The sequence below is a fragment of the Oncorhynchus clarkii genome, chromosome 23, assembly GCF_045791955.1.
Source record: "Oncorhynchus clarkii lewisi isolate Uvic-CL-2024 chromosome 23, UVic_Ocla_1.0, whole genome shotgun sequence".
In the NCBI taxonomy this organism is placed as follows: Eukaryota; Metazoa; Chordata; class Actinopteri; order Salmoniformes; family Salmonidae; genus Oncorhynchus; species Oncorhynchus clarkii.
This window is the reverse complement of record NC_092169.1, coordinates 15,059,612-15,083,189: the sequence shown is the minus strand read 5'-3', so window position 1 is coordinate 15,083,189 and position 23,578 is coordinate 15,059,612. Positions and strand designations below refer to the sequence as shown.

General features: G+C 41.9%; 1 protein-coding gene across 1 annotated transcript in view; it reads right to left on the bottom strand.

The window, feature by feature from the left end:
- Positions 1–12,504: 12,504 nt before the first annotated feature.
- LOC139381440 (disintegrin and metalloproteinase domain-containing protein 12-like) overlaps positions 12,505–23,578 on the bottom strand; it is a 148,811-nt gene continuing 137,737 nt past the window's right edge. Inside the window, exons 18-23 of the mRNA XM_071124957.1 lie at positions 22,458–22,566; positions 21,902–22,040; positions 21,396–21,510; positions 19,677–19,925; positions 13,009–13,178; positions 12,505–12,892 (exon numbers count right to left, since the gene is read on the bottom strand). Of these exons, the coding sequence (XP_070981058.1) occupies positions 12,838–12,892; positions 13,009–13,178; positions 19,677–19,925; positions 21,396–21,510; positions 21,902–22,040; positions 22,458–22,566 (837 nt within the window). The 3' untranslated portion in view covers positions 12,505–12,837. The remainder of the gene's footprint in view (positions 12,893–13,008; positions 13,179–19,676; positions 19,926–21,395; positions 21,511–21,901; positions 22,041–22,457; positions 22,567–23,578) is intronic.

Here is a 23,578-nt window from a genome sequence, read left to right as displayed (position 1 = left end):
CCCATTTATGTAAATATGATACTCTCCCGAACACGATTTACTCTATGACCCACACGCCCAAACAAGCGTCATGGGACAGCCGATCTGCCAATTTATGTCTGTAGCGTCCGAACAGTAGGCTACACATGGTTAATTACCGTGAGACTGGCAGTATTTTGCATGACAATAGCCTGTGGATAAAATGTTATGACTGCCACAGCCCTAACCCTCAATACAAGTAGCTAAAAGTTTACCCACACCTTATCCCTTTCAATGTCTGTGCTGTTCTTGAGGCTGCCTTAAACCATTCAAGCCACCATCTCCTCGTCATTGGTAAAGTGGGTCACCATAGCATTGACCTGAGCTGGTAAACAGAAGAATATTGACCATGGACAGGCCCACTAGAGAAATGGACCTGCTTCTCTGTGGAAGAGATGGACCCCAAAATCACACTCATACAGTAGAGGTGCATGCATGTATGTTTGTTAATTCCATGTGTAACTGCTTTGCTTTATCTTGGCCAGGTCGCAGTTGCAAATGAGAACTTGTTCTTAACTAGCCTACCTGGTTAAATAAAGGTGAATACATTTTTTTTTTATGCAGTGTTGATTTTAGCAGATTATTTTCTCAGGATTTTTGTCGACTTGATTCATAATGATGACTGCAAGCCAAGATTTTGAAAGTATGATGTTGACATGATCAGTCCAATCAAATCTACTGATTTGACATAATTTTATCTGTGGCCAATGACCTTGAGCCTTCTTGGATTGGCATTTTGAGGTCTCCCTTTAGACTTGGTGGTGACGTAGTGTCCTCATGAGTGACAGAACACTGAGCCAATCACGGCGCAACGCTCCATATTTTCTGCTGGCTTATCCCACCACCACAGAATGCACTGAGCTAGGCTGAAACACCTGCATTTTGGAGCTGCCTTACTCAAGAAAACAAAAAAGAGACAATTTTGGATGCGGCTTTATTAACTCAATGACATATATATTTTTTACATTGTTTGCAAACTGATATGCGACACGTATTAATGGAAAAATAACATGCAAAACAGGCAAGCCCCACCTGCCCTGAATGACGGGTCGCCACTGGGTGCATAGGTAAAATCACGGGGGAAGCCAGAAAAAAAGCCATATTACAACCTACAACCTCTAATTTCATATGCCTTGTGACCGTGATACAGTGCATTTGGAAAGTATTCAGACTCTTTGACTTTTTCCACATTTTGTTACGTTACAGCCTTATTCTTTTTTCTATTTAAAGTTTTATTAAGTTTTCTTGTTTTTCAATCAACCAACAAAACACATTCCACATTCACAGATGTGACAGGCTTTAAAAATAACATTAAAATATATAATAATAGTAATAAAAATACAATTAAAATAAAAAATAGAAAATAATAAAAAAATAATGATTTTTTTTTGGTGTATATACATACTATGTATATACACCAAAAAAAACATTTTTTAAATTATTTTTTATTTTAATATAATTTGTATTGTTATTATTATTATATATTTTAATTATACATACACATATCTATATATACACACACATACACATACGTACACATATACATACATACATTCACACCCATATGTAACAGTATAACTTTAGACCGTCCCCTCGCCCATACCCGGGCGCGAACCAGGGACCCTCTGCACTCATCAACAACAGTCACCCTCGAAGCATCGTTACCCATCGCTCCACAAAAGCCACGGCCATTGCAGAGCAAGGGGAACTACTACTTCAAGGTCTCAGAGCAAGTGACATCACCGATTGAAACGCTATTTAGCGCGCACCACCGCTAACTAAGCTAGCCGTTTCACATCCGTTACACATACACACACACATATCCTACATACCTACACGTACTCACAAAGAACAATATTATTATTTATTTTTTTAAACATATATAAAACTTGCAGCAGCACTATCAAGGTTCTTATCAGCTATTTCTAGCCTTCGCTGAGAGGACGAGCCAATAATTTGTTTTTAGATTTTACAGCACCTTACATAACATGTATCTGCTCATTTCCCTAATCACCCCGTTCACTCTGTCCAGTTTGAAATATAGTTGAATAGTGGAGACCAGAGTCTATCAAACTTGGGCTGTCTCTTGTGGAGGTCATAAGTGAGCTTTTCAAGAGGGGGAAAGTCAACAATCTGGTCAATCCACATTTTAAATGTAGGAGGGGTATTAGAGGCCCACAATAGAAGAATACATTTCTTAGCAAAGTATGTAATAGTCACTAGCAAATTTTCTCTGTCAGGATCAAGAACAAAGTCCTGCTGGGCATTAAGAAGATAGATACACGGGGTCATATCAAACTGTACATCTAGTATTTTCTGTGCAGCAGAAATCTGGCAATCTCTCTACAGCTCCAAAATACATGCATATAGGTTCCACTTTCAGAGGTACATCTTTTACAGTTAGGAGACATATCTGTTTTCATTCTATGGAGTCTCAAAGGAGTGTAATACAATTTGTACAAACACTTGTAATTAGATTATTTCATTTTTACATTAGTAGAGGTGCAGTATACCCTGTTGCAAACCTCTGGCCCATAGCTCATCACTGATAGTCAGACCAAGGTCCTTTTCCCAGATTATTTTCAAAGGAGTAAAGGAGGAGCCTCCTTTCTCAGAAAGGAGTCTATAGATATAAGATATTTTGCCTTTAATGGATTGTGCTGTGACAAGAAGGGTTTGAACTTCATTCAACTGAGTTCTAAACCTCCTCTTGGAAGTAAATGAGGAAATTACCTGTCTAATTTGAAGATATATAAAAAAAATGGGATCTTGGCACATTGAATTCACTGCAGAGCTCTTGAAATGATTTCAGTGTAGTGGTTTTCTGATGAAATAGGTCTGAAAAGGTCCTGATTCCTAGAGTATGCCAAATATTAACGTTGGCATCCTTCAGGGCCTTTGGCAAGTCTGGGTTGCCTACTATAGGCGAGTGAGAACATATTTGGGAGGAAATGCCCAGGTATTTCTTACAGTCCCTCCACGCTAGTAGGGTGCTGTAAATCACAAAGGTTTTGGCTATGTTGCCCACTTCACTAAAGTTATTAATGAACATAATTTAACTTAAGGGCAATGAACCACAGGATTAGGCTTCTATCTGAATCCACGTTGACTATTGTCTGTTTGTGATCCATGTTAGCATGTTGCGGATTTGGGCAGACCAGTAGTACAATTGAAGGAAGGGAAGGGCAAGACCACCCTTAGATTCAGGTTTCGATAGAGTGGAGAACTTGATCCTAGGTTTTTTATTGCCCCATATAAATTTGGTGATGCGTTGGTTAGTTGTTTTGAAAAAGGAAAATGGGAGATAGCATGGGAGCATCTGAAATAAATAGTTAAGTCTAGAGAGGACGTTCATACGGATGACATTCATTTTTCCTACTACGCTAATTGGGAGGGAGATCCAGGTTTGGAGATCGTTCTTGATTCGATCAAGGAGTGGAAGATAATTTTCCTTGTGTTATGAAGATCCCGAGGTATTGAAACCCCTGTGTTTTCCATTGGAAAGGACATAGTGTCTTCATAGAGATGGTGAGTGTAATATTGAAAGGGCAGACAGTGGATTTGTTAAAATTGATCTTATAACCTGAAACTTGCCATACTGAGCAATTGTGTCTAAAATGGGGGGGGGGGGGGGGGGGTTCTCAGGGTTGGATATGTAGAGCAAGACATAATCCGCGTAAAGCGACATCTTGTGTTGCAGGCCGCCTGCAGAAACACCCATAATACTTGGATTGCTCCTTATCAGCTCTGCCAGAGGCTCCGCCCCCAACAAGTAGAGCAGGGGCGTACAGCGAGCACCCTTGTCTTGTGCCCCGTTCCAGAGGGAATCTGTCAGAGTTCAGTCCATTAGTAGTCACCATGGCATTTGTAAGAGAGTATAGTGATTTAATCAATTTAATACAATTTGGGCCCATATTGAACTTTCTAAGACTGAAAACAGAAAGCTCCACTCCATCCTGTCAAATGCCTTCTCAGCATCCAGTGAAGCCAGCAGGACAGGGGTCTTCTGTGCGTTTACTTGATCAATAATATCAAAAAGATGGCGAATGTTATCAGAAGAATATCTGTCTCCTAATAAATCCAGTTTGGTCCGCTTTTATTATTTTGGGAAGAAGAGTGTGTAGTCTTTTGGCGAGCAATTTGGTAATTATTTTGTAGTCGAAATCCAACAAGCTTATGGGCCGGAAGGACGAGCAGGATAGGGGATCCTTGTCCTTTTTGAGCAACACTGTAATGCAAGCTGTGGGCATTGAGTCTGGGAGAACTCCGTTTTTGCAAAAATCCTCCAGCATTGGCATGAAGATGGGGCTGAGCTGGGGCCAAAAAGCTTTGTAGAACTCTCTGGGGAATCCATCTGGGCCTGGGGACTTATTAGGTGGCATGGAGGTAATTGCCTCCAGGATCTCCTCAGGAGTGAAGGGGGAGTTGAGATCTTCTTGGTCGGTCTCTGAGAGTTTAGGTAACGAGATTCCCTCTAGGAAAGAGTGGAGTTCTGCCTCCGTGTGTTTTCTCTCAGAGGTATATAGTTTGCAGTAAAAATCATGAAAAGTTAAATTGATCTTTTTGGGTCATATGTGACCTCGTCCTCTGCTGTTCGGATAGCAATGATTGTACGCTCTGACTGCTCCTTTTTTAATTGGTAAGCAAGCAATCTACTGGGCCTATTGCTATACTCATGGTATTTCTGTTTAGTAAAGAAAACCTTTTTTTTATCTCCCGAGTATTGTCCAAATTCAGTTTGGCTTTGGCTGCTTTAAGTTGACTCCAGGAGATGCTGTCTGGGGATTGTTTATATATTTTTTCACAGCATTCCAGCTCACTCTCAAGATCTAGCCTGTGTGCTTCCATTGCTTTTTTCTTAGAGGAAGCATATGCAATTAGATGACCTCTTAGTGTGGCTTTAGCAGCGTCCCACATTGTGGCCGGAGAAACAGGACAATCTTTGTTGTCTTGTGTGTAGTTGTCTATCCATGTAGTTACCAATGTATGGAACGCTTCGTTTGATAGCATGGAGGTGTTGAATTTCCAGCTCTTTGACCTCGGGATGTTTTTGCAGAGGTCCAAGCGGAGGTGGACAAAGGCGTGATCTGAAAGTGCTATGGGTCCGATTGTACATGTGGCTGAATTTATGAAACTCTTTGGGATAAAAATGTAATCTATACGGGAATAGGTGTTATGGGCATTAGAGTAGTATGTATAGTCCATAGATGAGCTATTAGTCTCTCTCCAGATATCTATCAGTCCCATCTCTTTAGGAAGATAGTTCAACATCTTTGCAGATCTAGGATTTGTGTTGGGGACTTGAGATGATTTGTCTAGGGTTGGGGGAGGGTACAATTAAAAGCTCCGGCCACCACGCCAAAGGAAACACAATGCTCATTAAACAGGGTTATAATTTTTGACATGAAAGCAGGAGTATCTGTGTTAGGGGCGTATATGTTTAAGATAGTAATTGGTTGACCAAACAGTGACCCAGTTATCAAAATAAATCTCCCTTCCGGATCAGATATGTTTTTGTCAAATATGAATGGAACATTCTTCTGGATAAGTATGGCTGTGCCTCTACTGTTTGATTTGAAAGATGAGAAATACACCTGTCCCACCCAAGCTCTGCGGAGTTTGGCATGTTCGGCATCACAGAGGTGTGTCTCTTGTAATAGCGCAATGTCTGCTTTTTCCTTTTTTAGAGCACATAGTATCTTTTTCCGTTTTATTGCATGCCCTAGACCTTGGCAGTTCCATGTCAATAGATTTAAGGTACTAGTCATCGAACAGTAATCAAACTTTAGTGCAAGTCATCGCTGGGTAAAAGTGGATAGTAGTTACAGCTGCGTTCACATAAAAGGAAAATAAATGGTGTACATAAAATAATAATCTCTGAACACCCCAGCCGAGTTCCCAAACAACTCGACACATCCTGTTGGATCTATTACCCCCCAGCTCAGTCTCAATTCTGTGTTCCGAATAAAACAAGAACCGGGAACAGTTAGCAACGCACAACGTCTCCCCACCAAAGAAATGCCTCATCCTCTCCTCTCCAACCCGCATTGAGTAAATGACAACGTCTCCCTCTTCCCACCAAAGAAATGCCTCATCCTCTCCACCCTGCATTGAGTAAATGACAACGTCTCCCTCTCCCCACCAAAGAAATGCCTCATCCTCTCCACCCCGCATTGAGTAAATGACAACGTCTCCCTCTCCCCACCAAAGAAATGCCTCATTCTCTCCTCTCCGCCCCGCATTGAGTAAATGACACAGTAGCCCCCGTCCAGACCACACCAAAAGAGGGAGAAATTAAAATCAATAGCCCAGCCTACATATACCTCCCCCAAGGGACATAGGGAACCCCAAGTAATAATAGCAACAAAAAAACAGGGAAATAAAAGTAGGCTGAAACATTAGTAGGCCTAGTTTAGGCTATAGAGCCTATCCCTCTCAGCTAAAGGAAAATAAATATAGATTGGACTGCTATAGTGACATTTAGCGGGGCGGGTGGGTCTTTGGATATCGGCTATATGTTGTCTTACCTCCTTAATCGCATTTAGTCATTGGTCCGTTTCTCATTGACCAGGATTGTCTTTCAAAAAACGTTTTGCCTCTTCGGGAGTTTTGAAGTGTCGCAAGGCTCCTTGGTGAAGAATCCTGAGCTCGTTTGGGTATTTGAATCCCCTGAAGATGCATCGGTCAATGGAGTATTTCTTCACCTCGTCAAACTCTCGGCTCTTTCGGCGTATTCCAGCTGACAGGTCCTGGTGTAAAGTGCATTTGGCGTTCCTCACTGGGCATTAGAGTAGTATGTATAGTCCATAGATGAGCTATTAGTCAACAGTTCTCGCAGTGACATTCTATTAAAATGGACACTTGCATAGTGGATAAAAAATAATAAATAAAAAAATGTAAAAAAAAATGAAAAGACTGTCAAAATTAGAAATGTGTAATATCTGAAAATGTAGCTAGTTAGACTATATTACCCTTGGTCTGAAATTGGAGTAGATAGCCAGAGCGAATTTACCGGCTACGTCTGTCAACAGTTGTCGAAGTGACATTCATTTGCAATGGATACTTGTATAGTGGAGTTTTTTGTTAAGACATGTAGCTAGCTAGCTAGCTAAACAATGAACCATCATTACTACCCTGCATGAATCTGCAGGTCAAATCAAATCAAACTCATCTTTCGGCATGTCCAGCCCACTCATTATCTCAGCCAATCATGGCTAACGGGAAGGTTGCTGACTTTTTCTGTGGCAAAACCAACTAGGCTTGTAATTTAACCATTTTATTCGTATTGACAGATGGCTTGCAAGTTTCTTATTAAGGCAGACAAAACTTCACATGGTCCAGACACATTTTGACAAAAAAAACCCCGATTACGTTCAAATGGCTTTCGTGTGAAGTAGTGACCTGCGACATACTGCTAGTTTCCTGAAATAGGTCACATATAGACAGGTGTGTTCATTTCCAAATCATGTCTAATCAATTTAATTTGGAAGCAAAAGAAACACACACCTGTTTAGGCGAGGTGCTGGCTAGCTGAGTAGAACACCTGAAAAAGAAAAGGTGTTGGTGTTATCACGTGCTCCACTAAGGCAGTTATTTATCTAATAACTTGTCCTTGTGGTAAAAATGATGTGTGTCAAAAGAAGTGCGAAATAAAGGTACGAATCTCGGAGCATCGTAGCACCTTTATGTGCAAAAACTCAGCGTACCCAGTTGCAGACCACTTTTTGGAAGCAAACCACAAACCACTCTAGGAGAGGGGGTGACCTTGACAATTTAATTTAAAGACCCTTGCTCCCTTCGGTCTCAATGTGGACTTTGATATGAAGTCATTCTTGTGATTATTATGATTTTGGTATTCATTGTAAATGTTTGTAGGCCTAGTATGTAGCCTAATTGTATCTATGGATTGTATGCTATCCATTCATGTTTTTTACATGTTCTATTTATATCTGTAAATCAACCAATGATATCAAGCCACCCCAGCCATGATTACAGACACCTGTGTGTGTGTCCTTGAAACTATATAAACTAGTGACCCGCAATGTTTGTCATTATACCCTTATGAAGACAGCTTGTCTGTCAAAACGTGGGTTATTAGTTTATAAAATTATTGCATCTGAGCTCCTAGAGTGTGCGGCTCTCCTTTTCAATCAATTGAATTTACCACAGGTGGACTCCAATCAAGTTGTAGAAGCATCTCAAGGATGATCACTGGAAACAGGATGCACCTGACCTCATTTTTGAGTCTCATAGCAAAGGGTCTGAATACTTATGTGAATAAAGTATTTCTGTTTTTTCCTCCTCTCTTTCATGTTGACGAAACAGTTTATCACTGTCATACAGTACACACTTTTATTTTTTGTTGTCTGGCTGAAATACTTTCATTCATGGGCAGCGTTAGCTAGTTAACATTAGCCTTCTACATCTAGCTGCATGCTGAACTTCCATCCTCTCAGGCCAGGGTCACAATGTATGAATTAATGGTTGGATCAGAATCGCCGTTATAATCATTGGCCAGTACGGCTGACAGAGGACACCTTGCTGTCATAGCCTACATGATTCAGGATGGCTGGGAGGTGAGATTGGTTTCAGCATTTACGAGCTACACTCTATTCTCTACAGTGAATGTAAAGTGCACTACTTTTATTAACCAGAGCCTTAGTTTAACTATCCAAAAGGAAAACTAAAGGAAGTGAGTTATAATTTTGAGACTAAAATCACGTTGATTGTTGTCTCAGTTGGATGTTAGAGACAATGTGTCCCCCTGACTGGACTCCTTTGATGAGGGTGTCAGCGGTCAGTGGAACCCAGCGGTGGCCTCTCTCCTCATCAGAGCCGGGGCTGATGTCAACACCAGGACAAGGATGGGAAGACGCCACTTATGGTACACTCCAAACACTTCTTCACAAACTTCTGTTGTGCCACAAAAGAGGTTACTCATGGTGCAAACTCATCGAGATACAACAACTTTGTCTGCTAGGTGGCAGTGTTGAACCCCCACGAGTTGCTGGTGCAGTTGTTGTTGGACAGGGCCGACCACGATGTGAAGAACGAGGTAATGACAAGTAACAGCATGGGTTCTGTTTCGATTAGAGCAATTGAAATCATTCTGGAATTGACTGATATTTTTGTCTTTGCAGTTTGGGCCAGGGGCAGCTGAAATAGCAAAGGCCTTTGGGAGAGAGGTAATGCTTTCTCCATAAACATTTTACGGCTGCGTTGTACAGTATGTTACTGTTATAGTGAATATATGAGCAAGTGTTGTTTATTATTTTTCCCCTACAGAATTTCATCAGTTTATTAGAAGGACTGAAGAGTATCGTCAGATGGTACAGTCCATTAGTAAAGGGCTTAGGTGGACAGCGTCATTTCCCCCCCTAATTTCTAAAAGCTTTATTATCGTTGCTTATTTTTTTAACACATTGTATGTATGTATCTAAACCTGCATTTTTACCTGGATATTTGTTTTGCGTAACAAAAGTTTTAACTGTGTGAGATTTTTATGGATAAATGAAATAACCATCAAGAATAACCTCAAGACACAAAGGATTGACTTGGTTTCGCTTTACTGTACAGATGTCTGATAAAACCTCATCCTACGAGAGGGAGACACATTTCACATTGCTGTGCCAATGAGTCGTGTAATATTATTTGGAATAATGTGTTTGTGTCAAGTCTTCTGCCTACATTCGCCTGGACAGTCAGCAAAATAAACGCATTTAAATCAAATGAACAGCATAAGAGAAATCTCATTTATTTGGCTCTGCAATAATGTTCAAGTACTCCAACTGCTCCAGAATCCAATCTTTTACCATAATCCTCATTCCAAATGAAGTTCAATAAAAAAAAACCCCACATGTTTTATTGAACAGGAGAAGCCATCACTTTGTGGTTCTCACTGCTCTTGTAAAATAAAATACTGATTGCTGACAGACACTATATTTACACTAACTGTACAATGGCTTTTAACTTGAAAATGTAAGAGTGAAACAAAAAATACAGTACATTTGTAGAAAGCAACTTTTACAAGTGAATAGACCTGAAGATCTGACAAATGCTGATATCAGATAGCAGTTGATCTAAATCTGTAAAAAAGGAACATAGACAGTGATGACTAAAAGTGTAAATGCAACTACACAATGCAAGTCTGATGAGTAGCGAGTAGTGCATTACACACTATTGAGCGACAAGACATACACTGCATTATGAGTACACACACATGCATCCATTTAATTAAAGCACAACAGTATATTGGTGATCACGATACATTGCAGACCAGGTTTGATATGTTGTTTTACAACCTACAATAATGCAACATGTGCCCCTGTTTGGTGCTGTACTGAATACTTTTTAATGTAAAATATTCCCCCTGTTGAAACAACCTTACAAAGTAGTTATGAGAGTGAGGTCATAACTTCATATGGTAAGCTTGCTGTTAACATACACACACGCAGGCATGCACGCACACACACACACCCCGTGCCATGCCAGAGGACTGAGCAGTATGATAAACACTCTTACTCAGCACCCATCAGAGCTATATTTAATGAACCATATTGTGGCCAAGACATTATGTACCCACAGTCTCTACTTTAATTTGGACAACATTTTAATGTATTGAAAATCAATTGTGTCACTTAGTCCGCAAATTAAAATAAAGTAAAGTTTAAAGGGAAAAGAACAGGACATTAAGTACAGCTATCGGATGTATTTGCTGTAAGACTGTAATGTTTCAAAGGAGAAATTCAACTTAATTGGAATTGTCTTGAAAACCTCAAGGAGAGTTATGTGCCAATGTGTGAGACCGAGCTCCAATAGTAAATGAATAATGATAACCATGAGGTCAAGTACCGGCAATTACCTCGTAAAGTAAACCACTTTGGCATACTTTTGTCTGAGTAAACTTTGAAAAGATAAAAATGAATAAAACATTGGACACCATCTAAGTGGGGTTTGGACTCTTCACAACACTGAAGTCATCTTGACACCACAGCATCAAGTGAGTTGAAGTGTAGCACGCTCCTCCACCAGCCGTTATATTGCATTATTTGGTGTTGCTGTGATTCTCTGGAACCCAGCAGTGTCAGCTCATTTTAGACTCTCCTGGCACCGCTGGGAGCATTACGTATTGCACAACTGCCAGCAAATACTCCAAACTGTGTGTAAGAGAGTTGAGTATTTATGAAAGCGGTGACTACAGCATATCCTTCAAGTCTGTGGTCACAACATGAACTATTAAGGGCATGTAAGAGCCCAAAATCATTTGTAAGTTTGTAAACGTGTTCAAGTTCGCCAGCGGAGAAAAACTTCAAGGTCAGAGATACTTTTCTCTGTGGTACTGTAGTTATATACTTGGGTCCAATACCCTGTCAATTAACTCATATTACGGAACATATGAATAAAGATCATGTATGTGTCTCCTGACACCTCCTGTCTCAGCCTCCAGTATTTATGCTGCAGTAGTTTATGTGTCAGGGGGCTAGGGTCAGTTTGTTATATCTGGAGTACTTCTCCTGTTTTATCCGGTGTCCTGTGTCAATTTAAATATGCTCTCTCTAATTCTCTCTTTCTCTCTTTCTTTCTCTCTCTCAGAGGACCTGAGCCCTAGGACCATGCCTCAGGACTACCTGGCATGATGACTCCTTGCTGTCCCCAGTCCACCTGGCCATGCTGCTACTCCAGTTTCAACTGTTCTGGCTGCGGCTATGGAACCCTGACCTGTTCACCGGACGTGCTACCTGTCCCAGACCTGCTGTTTTCAACTCTCTAGAGACAGCAGGAGCGGTAGAGATACTCTGAATGATCGGCTATGAAAAGCCAACTGACATTTACTCCTGAGGTGCTGACTTGCTGCACCCTCGACAACTACTGTGATTATTATTATTTGACCATGCTGGTCATTTATGAACATTTGAACATCTTGGCCATGTTCTGTTATAATCTCCACCCGGCACAGCCAGGACTGGCCACCCCTCATAGCCTGGTTCCTCTCTAGGTTTATTCCTAGTTTTTGGCCTTTCATGTGAGATTTTCCTAGCCACTGTGCTTCTACACCTGCATTGCTTGCTGTTTGGGGTTTTAGGCCGGGTTTCTGTACAGCACTTTGAGATATCAGCTGATGTAAGAAAGGCTATATAAATACATTTGATTTAATTTGATATGTAGACCATGTATGAATGCAAAGATCGAACAATAATTCAACATGTTAATTCTCAAGTACGTGTCCATTCTGAACAATTCCCTTGCTTTTGCACCGAATTGGATTATTTGAAACCAGTGGAGGCTGCTGAGGAGAGGACGGCTCATAATAATGGCTGGAACACAACAAATGGAATGGCATTAAACACATGGAAACCATGTGTTTGATGTATTTGATACCATTCTACTTAATCTGCTCCAGCCATTACCACAAGCCCGTCCTGCTCAATTAAGGTGCCACCAACTTACCACCTGTGGTCGAGACACACCGCAATTGACATCTCCAACATGTCAGTTCGACACTGTTGCAGATTATGAAGTGAGTGGATGCCTTGGAATGCGAAAGCAGTTCTTATTAACGACAAACTGAACATAAACTCCCAGTCCCTAACACTGCTGCTTAGTGAGTTACAAGGTGTAGACATTAAATGGTTCATTTGTACCTGAGCGAGGACAACAAAAGCACCTTTCAGAGGCATAGCACCAATGTTTGAAGTCAGTCCCCTTTTCCTAAAACTCTGAGACCCTTTCAAAGTTGCAAAGGTCTGGTAGAGTCTTGTAGTGCAAATATGGGTCTCCGTCCATAGAGCACCCCACTATTCCATCTCCATTTCTTTGTGATCAGCGGTCAAAATGATGAGTCTTAGGCAGTCTCTGGGATTGTATGGGTGCAGGTCTGAAAAGGGAGAAAAAAAACATGCAGAGCAAACATTTATTTTATTTTCATACATTTTTCATTCATACAGTATATAGCTATAAACTTTTTGCCAGCCATCCCACCGTAGCACAGACCTGTTTGGTTGTGGAATGGTGAGCAGGGTCCTGGGCACGGTGGGGATGGGGATAGGGATGGGTCCAGGGAGGCGGACCCCCACCACCGAGGTGCTGCTTTCTACCCAAACACGCCTGTCCAGAGGGTCTGCAGGCAGGGGCTTCTGGGGCGGACTGGGCTTCTCACGGTCCTAGGAACGACAAACCAGAAGTTGAAGAGTAGTGTTGGCACAGAAACCTCACTAGAGGGCACTGTGTTATAGAGTGTCACCAGAATAATGTATCTGTCTGTTCTGTAGCCACCACCTCCATAGCAACTCTCTCTGGAAGGTTATCTAAATGAGGTGCCATCATGTGTTACTAATCTAAAATGGGGAGGGCGAGGTAATGGCAAACATCTGCTAGCAGCATCCCAGCTGCTCTGCACAGTTTGTAGGAGGAAAGGAACAAACCTTGAGCAAAACTCACAAATAAGTGCCAAGTTACAGCAAACACCAAATTCAAAGGATTTAGAGAACAGAATGAAGTGTTAAAGGCAATTCTACAATAACAGAATGAGGCCAAGACTCCAAAATGTAAAAAAAAAACAACTATGATTGCAAAGTTAAACAAACCATACAACTGTATGCACAAGGATAACTTTGAAGAATTTCCACTGAACATTTTACAAAAACACATTTACTTGAAGAACGATGCAGATGCAAAGTTTGGTAACAGAATGATGGTTTGTGCTGTTTGAGCCGTCATTCTGTTACCAAACTTTGTGTTCTTAACATAGAGATGTGCATTGAGTTGTAGGGTTTGTTTAACTTTGCAATCACTGTTTTTTGTTTAAAGTGAAAAGTCGGAGTCTCAGCATCTTTCCGTATCACCACAATAGGAACGAGAAAGCATGCCCATGCTCGCACATGGAAAAGTATCGCTCGAGTCTGACAAAATGGAATGTAACTTAAAGATAAAGTTTGTAATGACACAATTTCACGTGTAACAGTATAGCTTCCGTCCCTCTCCTCAACTTGGGCTCGAACCAGGGATCCTCTGCACACATCAACAAGGAGGAGCAGACACCCATGATCTGGGTCAACAGCTATCCATGTCACATCGGTTAGTTTCACCCCCCTTTTGACCTCCTCCTTTTCCGCAGCAACCAGTGATCCGGGCTAACAGCATCAATGTAACAGTATAACTTTCGTCCGTCCCCTCACCCCTACCCGGGCTCGAACCAGGGACCCTCTGCACACACAGACAACTAACACCCACAAAGCAACGTGGGTAACAAAGCATCTTTACCCATCGAGACAAATACTTCAGGTCTCAGAGCGAGTGATGTCACCAATTGAAACGCTATTAGCGCGCACCACCGCTAACTAGCTAGCCATTTCACATCGGTTACACATGTGTACAACATCTGATGACCTACATCACTATAGTTGGTGTTTTTGGAGCTTTTGTTTTTATCCGTGCCCTGGCACTGCGGAATGAGAATGAGGAGGTATATCGCTGGTTGGGGTCTGTTTCTCAAAACCAAGTGAAATCTGTCACGCCCTGACCTTAGAGAGCCCTTTTATTCTCTATTTTGGTTAGGTCAGGGTGTGACTAGGGTGGCCAATCTATGTTTTCTATTTCTTTGTTGGCCGGGTATGGTTCCCAATCAGAGGCAGCTGTCTATCGTTGTCTCTGATTGGGGATCATACTTAGGCAGCTTTTTCCCATCTGTAGTTTGTGGGATCTTGTTTTGGTACTGTGCTGTTTAGCCCTACTAAACTTTACGTTTTGTTTGTATTTTTTATTTTTTTTGGTGTTCATTGAATAAAATTAAGATCTTCCAACAAAATCGTCCAAAAAGTGTCTGGAATCTTCCATAACATGCCATTTATATAACACATATGAGCTTGTCCTTCAAGGGCGTAAAGTGTGTCCTGGACTAGATGACTTTGTTGGGTCTTCCAGCTCTGTAATGTTTCACACATCAGCAAGAAGGTGACTTACATCAACCATGCTTGAATAACTGTGACCCCCTGATGTGAAAGATTATTATTCCATTATGTGAGTGGTTTGACCATGCATACATGGCAGCGGTAGGTAGGCATGACATAGTGTGGTAGGTAGAGAAGTGAGGTTGTAACAGCACCTGAAGACATGACGTGTCATTTAACGAATCAGTTATGAATGGCCATCCCCAGTGACGTCATCATTAGTGGCTACTCTGTTGTAGTCGATCATCAAGCTCTTAGACCAGATACGACTGCCCCCACAAAAACACATTTGACTGAGTCTACAGTACTAGTGTTAATGTTTTGTAGCTTAAACCACATCTTGTGACTTGGACTCAGTTAAATTGTATTAGGACAAACAGTGGAGACCACTTCTTGTGAAACAGCGGTCTGTTTGTTGCTTCAATTTGCCTTTTGAAACACTAAACTCAAAGAATAAGATCACCTCCTGGGGATGGCAGCTGAATCGTCTCCTGATGCAGTTAAACCAGAGGCGCCACAGAGGTTGAAATAAAGACCTAATCAGATTGAAGCCTTCTCTCCAGCCTGGTGTGGCTCCCAGTAAGTTGAAGTGCCTCTAACCACTCATCCTGCATCAGATAGGTTATCCTCTCTCTGATAGTTAAGGGGTAGGGTAATCTGATACTAGATCTGTTGTTAAGGACATCTAATACCTCAAGTGTTGTGTGTCTACCTCTCTGTGTTGGGTAGATGGAGAATGAATCCCACACAGCGGGGGTAGTGCTGGACCAGGTACTCCACTACTGCAGTAGTCTATGTAGACGAGACGTCACATTGGACAACATATAACATAATATGGACATTCAAAACCAACTGTGCCCCTCAGCAGACCTCCCAAGTCAAGATGTACCTTTTGTACCATGCTGACAACCCTCGGGCAGTTAGATAGCATAGTGGACATTTGGGTTGTAGGTACTACATAAATATACAGCTCACGAGTTTGAATTTCATCATTTTTAAAGTTTTGTTTCAAAGATATATGTACAAACAAATATGTACAAGAGAGCCTGAGTACAAGATAACCTGAGTAATAATAATAGTAATGATAAATCGGACTTACAATGACTCCGGAAAGTATTCAGACCCCTTGACATTTTATTAGGTTACGGCCTTATTCTAAAATGTATTAAATCATTTTTTCCCCTCATCGATCTACACACAATATCCCATAATGACAAAGCAAAAACAGTTATTTTTTTGCTATTTTTTTTTTTTTTAAACAATGAAATATAACATTTACATAAGTATTCAGACGCTTTACTCAGTACTTTGTTGAAGCACTTTTGCCAGTGATTACAGCCTCGAGTCTTCTTGAGTATGACACTATAAGTTTGGCACACCTGTATTTGGGGAGTTTCTCCCATTCTTCTTCGCAGCTCCTCTCAAGCTCTGTCAGGTTGGATGGGGAGCGTTGCTGCACAGCTATTTTATGGTGTCTCCAGAGAAGTTTGATCGGGTTCAAGTCTGGGCTCTAGCTGGGCCACTCAAGGAAATTCAGAGACTTGTTCTGAAGCCACTCCTGCGTTGTCTTGGCTGTGTGCTTAGGGTCATTGTCCCGTTGGAAGGTGAACCTTCACCGCAGTATGAGGTCCTGAGCACTCTGGAGCAAGTTATCATCAAGGACCTCTCTGTACTTTACTCCTTTCATTGTTGCCTCAATCCTGACAAGTCTCCTAGTCTCTGCCGCTGAAAAACACCCCATCAGCATGATGCTGCCACCAACATGCTTCACCGTAGTGATGGTGCCAGGTTTCCTTCAGACGTGATGCTTGACATTCAGGCATAAGAGTTCCATCTTGGTTTCATCGGACCAGAGAATCTTGTTTCTCATGGTCTGAGAGTCTTTAGGTGCCTTTTGACAGCCAAGTGGGCTGTCATGTGCCTTTTACTGAGGAGTGGCTTCCATCTGCCCACTCTACCATAAAGGCCTGATTGATGGAGTGCTGTAGAGATGGTTGTCCTTCTGGAAGTTCTCCCATCTCCACAGAGGAACTCTATCAGAGTGACCATAGGATTCTTGGTCACCTCCCTGACCAAGGCCCTTGTCCCCCGATTGCTCAGTTTGGCTGGACGGCCAGCTCTAGAAAGAGTCTTGGTGGTTCCAAACTTCTTCCATTTAAGAATGGAGGCCACTGTGTTCTTGGGGACTTTCAATGCTGCATAATTTTTGGGGTACCCTTCCCCAGATCTGTGCCTCGACACAGTCCTGTCTCGGAGCTCTATGGATAATTACTTCGACCTCATGGCTTTTTTTGCGCTGACATGCACTGTCAACTGTAGGACCAATCAAGTTGTAGAAACATATCAAGGATGATCAATGGAAGCAGGATGCACCTCAGCTCAATTTCGAGTCTCATAGCAAAGGGTTGGAATACTTATGTAAATAAGGCATTTCTTAAAAACCTGTTTTCGCTTTGTCATTATGGGGTATTGTGTGTATATTGCTGAGGATTTATATATTTTTTTATCCATTTTAGAATAATGTAATGAACGTAATAAAATGTGTAAAAAAGTCAAGGGGTGGGAAAACTTTCCGAAGGACACAAAGTTGCCTTTGAAGTTGCCTTACAATTGTAGAAAAAAAGGCTGCTAGGCTGCTACACACTCCATTCTCACATATGTGATCCATCTGTTGCCACACCTCAACAGGGACTTTCTCAGGAGAAGGGGATGCATTGGATCTATATCTGTCTCTCTCCATCTCTTACAGGCTCTTCCCTAACATCTGGGAGTAGTTGTGCTTTATACACCAGAGAGAATAGTAACATCTCAAAGTTAATGTCTTCCTATTTTTTATTTTTTTTACAATGACGTGCATCTGCCAGTGCACTCTGCACCTCATAAAGCCATGGACATCTGACATGGTGCTCTACGCATACAGATCACCTGCCTGCATGAGCCCTGAGCAGACAGATTGAATTACATACTCTAGAAACAGCCCTGCTGGCTCAGCACAAAACAGGATTTGTGAAGAACAACTTTAAGGATGAAGCGCACGGTAAAAAAAAATTCTAGTTGTTTGTAACTGGTTCCACAGCATTTGTTTGTTTACTCAACTACTCAAGTGTTACCTGAACTTTAAAACAAATGTTGTTGGCCCAGACTTAGCTCCAACTTGAGAAAACTTAAGCAAAAATTCAGGCAACTTAAAATGATGTGTTTGCTCAACTCGTCTCAAATGTTCATTCAACAAAAAACATTTTATTTGGCCATCTAAACTAAAAAGGCTGTGGAACTATTTACACACCCACAAACAGTGCTTTTGACATACCATGTTTTCATATTTGACACACATGATTATTTTGTGCATGTTAATTTGGACAGTAATTATTATTCAACATATCCTCACCTAGGATTTAAACTCACACCCACTAGGTTCACAGCATACCGACCTTCCTGCCGATCTTTCTGCTACTCCACCATGTCTGTGCCAATGACTGATTTCACCTGTATTACTACACTTTGCACACAATCTCAGCTCTGTTAAAAGTACAATCAAGTACATTTTTTAAAATATATCATGGTGATTAAGGAGTAAAATTAAAACAGAGTAAATATGCCCCACCAACATTAGACAACTACACAGAAAACCCTTACGTCGCTGAAATAAGTCAATCAAATCCATGATGAGAAACTAGTCAGATTAACAGATAATAGACACAGACATTATAGCAGGAAGATCAGAATGCTGTGAACCAAAAGGTTGAGAGGACATGTTGAATAACAGTTACTGTATGAATGGACATGCACAATGTATTCATGTACTGTATGCTAATGGGTGTCAAATATGTAAGTTGAAAACATTGTATGTTAAAAGCACTGTGTGTGTGTGTTTGTGTATAACCAGTTGCACAGCCTTTTTTTTAGTAAAGCCTTTATTTGCTCAAATAATCATTTCCAGCTGAATGAACATATGAGAATAGTTGAGCAAACACATTCATTTAAGTTATTTAGCTATGCCTTCCAGGGGTTATAGCAACACACTATTTAGTATGCATGGTCCATAACTTATCCATTGTGTAATAATATGTCTATTGGGACCCAAGGCAGGGGTTTTGAATAAGTGAGTGAGGGAATACGTATTTCCGATTGCCCTTGTTAAATTGATGTTCATCAAATGTTATGGATTGTGTGAATTAATAAATCTACTTTTTACTATGTTGTTTCCAGCAAGATCAATTTCCAAAGAAATCCCCAAAAAGGGAATTAGGGCAGCACGATATGGGCAAAAAATATCATTGCAATTTTTTTACAAAATATTGCGATTGCGATTTTACTTGCGATATAGATCAAAACACTTGGGTGAACTGATGGAATCCTAGAAATAGAATGATTTATATTAAAAAGCAAAGTGGAAAGCAGCATCTTTCTTGTTTGGAACAATCTGTTGACTGCATTTGACCTAGAACAGAACAGCATCTAAACTTATAGAGAATCTAACAGCGAGGAGGAAGAACTGCGCTACTTGAATGAGTAAACTATAAAAACAAACATTGCATGCAGCTGAGTGACATTTCAAAGTATTGCATGTGATATGAATCTCTTGAGATATGGATATTGCACATGTCAATATTGCGATTTCGTTGTGCATTCAATTAATTGTGCAGCCCTACAGAAAATACATTGGATATTTGTATTCATTGCGGATGGCATGGCAGAACAGTGACTACTAACCTGGTCTATCCTGTAGGGCTGCTGTCTGGGCAGGCTGTGGCAGGGTGGTGCCCGCGGTGGGGAGAGGGCAGTGTGGGCCGGCAGGGCCCTGTGGTGGGGTGGGACTGGGGGCAGAGGTTGCTGTCCCACACTCAGGGAGACAGGCATGGGGTGGCTGATGTGGATGGGCTGGTAGTTGGGCAACCGCCTTAAGCTGTGGGAATGTAAACTGTGTGAAGGGAGGAGAGGCTCCAAACTCTGGTGGGATGGCTGTGAGGATGGAGAGAGGGGGAGGGGATATGGAGGGGAAGGGAGGTAAAGAAGAGAGCTGTTAGTTTGTGTTTTCTGTCAGGGCTTGAGCTATTATGTTCTCCTCCCTCTGCTCCTCCTCAGATCATTTATCTTATTTCCTGTTGGAGTCTCACAAACAATCATTTCAAACCCCTGTGACCTATGTACAGTAGCTGGATACAGCTAGGAGAACCCAGGCTAAAACTATACCCATGTTCTCCGTCATGGATGTACTATTACTATGAATTAACACGTTTCACAGGCAGTCAATAACAGAAAACATAGTAAGTGAATCTAACACACTGAAACGGTCAAAGCCAGCATCAGATTGCCTGTCCAGAACTGCTGTTAGTCCTCAAAAATAAACCTAATTGCACCGGAGATGGATAGACTGGCTGAACTGGCCTGGCCTGAAGCTACGCTACGCCAGGCGACCTGCAGACAGTCTGCTGGAAATCTGGACAGGGGGAACTGTGACTGCCAGAACAAACAGTAAACAGCAAGTAGACTGAATACTGCTGAGGAGCCAGAGTCACGTTCACTAGAGGAGACAATACTGGTGTTGGAGACAGAACTGGGTTAAGCATCCTTCCTAGCCAAGCCAGCAAACCCTTAACTCCTGAACTCTGACCACAATGATACACTCCAGCTGTTCTCCATGGGAATCAACTGTGGATGTTTTAATGCACACACACACACACGCACACGCACACACGCACGCACACACACACACAAACACACACACACACGCACACACATGCACACACATGCTTATCAATTCTAAAACAAGTCCATCCCAATTTGCAACTTACTCTTGACTCCACCAACTCTTTTCTCCTGTGTCGAAGTACACAAAGGCTTTTATCTCAGGCAGAACCATTATACACAGCCCTATGATGATACTGCACCATGATCACCATTTCATTTAAATGGTGCGGCTTCTCAATCAAAGTTTCTTCAGCCTTCTGCCAGCAATACTGTGGCCTCATTAATATTTCTTCAAGAAAGAGACGCTGAGACTAAATAAATTATACGCTTAGCCGTCAACTTGTTTTGACAATAAGTCTGGAATGAATAGGTTCAGATAAGCATGGCAAGTCTCAGACCAAGTTGATTCCCTGTTGTGGTGCTGCGGTTTTGATACAGTAGGATTGCATTAGAAATCCAATGATGTGTGACCGATAGTTTGTCAGCAGTTAGTTTGTAATACTTCTTTGCTAACACACGTTTTAGCTCTCCCTACATCCATCTTTTATACAATGCAAAGTGTACTTGTTAAATCTTCCATTGTGTAGGCCTATAAGTGAACCATACTAATCAATTGATCATAAGGTAAGGTTGGGGGAAAAACTCCAGCTCCCTCACGTGTAACAAACAGTCTGTGTTCTACTAAAGTGACTAACAGGGAAAATCAGCTGCCCGTTAACTCAGCAGCAGAAAGAGACCCACCTTGTATACGCTGGCACCTGGAGGCTTGGCTGGGGGCTTGGCTGGGGGCTTGCGTCGTGAACTGTACATGGACTGAGTCTGGCTGGGACTGGTTGCTCTGGTGGATCCAACAGACCTATGAAGACAGAGAGGTAACATTCCAACTACTATACTAGTCTTCTACAAACTACTATTATACATCTCTTAAAAAGCTGCAGCTTTGAGACACACAGTAACAGGCCTTCCTCTGTACACAAGGCCCACGTGCATTGTGAGGACTATGTGCTGGACTATGCGTCTTCCTCTCACATGGTTAGTGGTTAGTGGAGTCACAAGGTTACTATCGCTGTGAACACATCAAATCACCAGAGAGAGACCATGGGACCATAATGCATATTAGAAACAATATCTCTGTAATTTCTACAAGATAATCATCTCTACACGAAAGCATCTCTATAAAAGTATTTTGTCTTGATATCCAGAACATAAAATGAAACGCAGGTGTGGGAGGAGGTGTACTACTGTACCTCAGTTTATCCATGGTGGTCTTCTTGTTGGTGAAGAGCAGACGGACCAGAGTCTTCCTCTTGAGAAATACCAGGAACCCAGCACCCATCAGGCTGAGGAGGGTGGCCAGGATCGCCACGGCAACCCCCCTGCTGTCGGCTGACGTCACATACGACAACACGCACATTAATACACACACACGCACATCTACAGCACGGCACAAACAAGACACACAGGGAGTGTTAATAGAAGCCACAGCAGGGTTTTAGTACATTTGACATGATTTAAATGATTATTTCCTTCCGTTCTTGAATGACCAGACAGGGAAAGTTGTACGTGTCTAGTTGTAATGAGTTGTATGTCGCTAGGGTGAATAGGTGACTGAGGTAGATCCGTCTGCAAGTTTGGAGAGCTTAGTCGAGCTTCAAAGTAACTAACTTTCTGTGAGCAGGTTATGAAAGTACAGCTAAAGGTGTTACCCTGATTATTATCCCAAACTAACTCTCTTAATCTGCCCAGGTTAGTGGAACACAGGGTGCAGTTAGTGAAGTATAAAGAGGACAGAGTGTACTGTACCTGACAGTCTCATTGGTCCGCTGTCGAGGCTGCCTCCAAACCCCGCCCTCTCACAGAAGGGAGGGGCCCAGTGCTCCTCACAATGGCAGTTCTTCTTGTTGTTGCACACCTAGGATCCCAACGCATGCTGGTTAATATTCAGTTGACACATCTTCACCTGTACAATACAATACTGTCCATATCTTGTGTTCTACCAATAGATACTGGTCAGAGTAAAGGAATACTTGTGTGCTAAGCCTCTAGGCTCTAGGGATCATCCAACACACAGTAGTGAGAGACTACATGGCAAGGATCCATGGGATATGGCAAGTATGCATGACTTATTTTACGTACTTTATAAGCTACCACTGTGCATTGTACTTGCCTATGACACACATGACATACGAGAGATGCATTCATCTGGCCCACAGGCCTGCAATTCCTCAGAAAATTCCTCAGAAAAGCCCAGATCTGAAATGCTTGAATTACTTCTACAAATAAACTATACACTCGTTCCATCAGACCCATCGGTTTTCATGTGGCGGGCACCATAGACTGTGCAGTGTCAAACATGATGGAGAAAACATGTACAGGGGAGAGCCCATCCCAAAACACAGTTATCCGAGCGGGAAAAGGATCCAACAAGATTCCCTGGAGGGATAATGGAGTCCAGCTGTCAGCTGCAGGGAAGTCTGTGGCTGGGATTGCTCCAGATCGGATCTGGCCCCGAACTGGGAAGAGCTTTCCCTGCCTGCCTCAGAGTGACTGACACTCCCTTATGTGTGTGGAGTGTTTGGGGTCAGAGGTGGTCAGGTCAAGACTTAAGGACACATTAGAACCCCTGAGGGGAGCTCTAAAGATGTGATAGGATTATGTCACAACGTACTGTACACTTGCAAACACACTCATGCACATTTAACGTTATACAGAATGACATCTACACTGAGCCACATATGGAGATGCATACTGGCTCTGGATTTATTTAAAGTCTTGGGTTGGTTAAGGTTGTGACCATGTGATCATGTGGGTTTGAAATCATAGAGATTGTATTCAATTACTAGAGGGGCTATGTCATAAACACTCTATGTTCCATAATGGGGTGAAAATGGCAGCCATCTTGGTCAGATAGAAATCCAAAACCA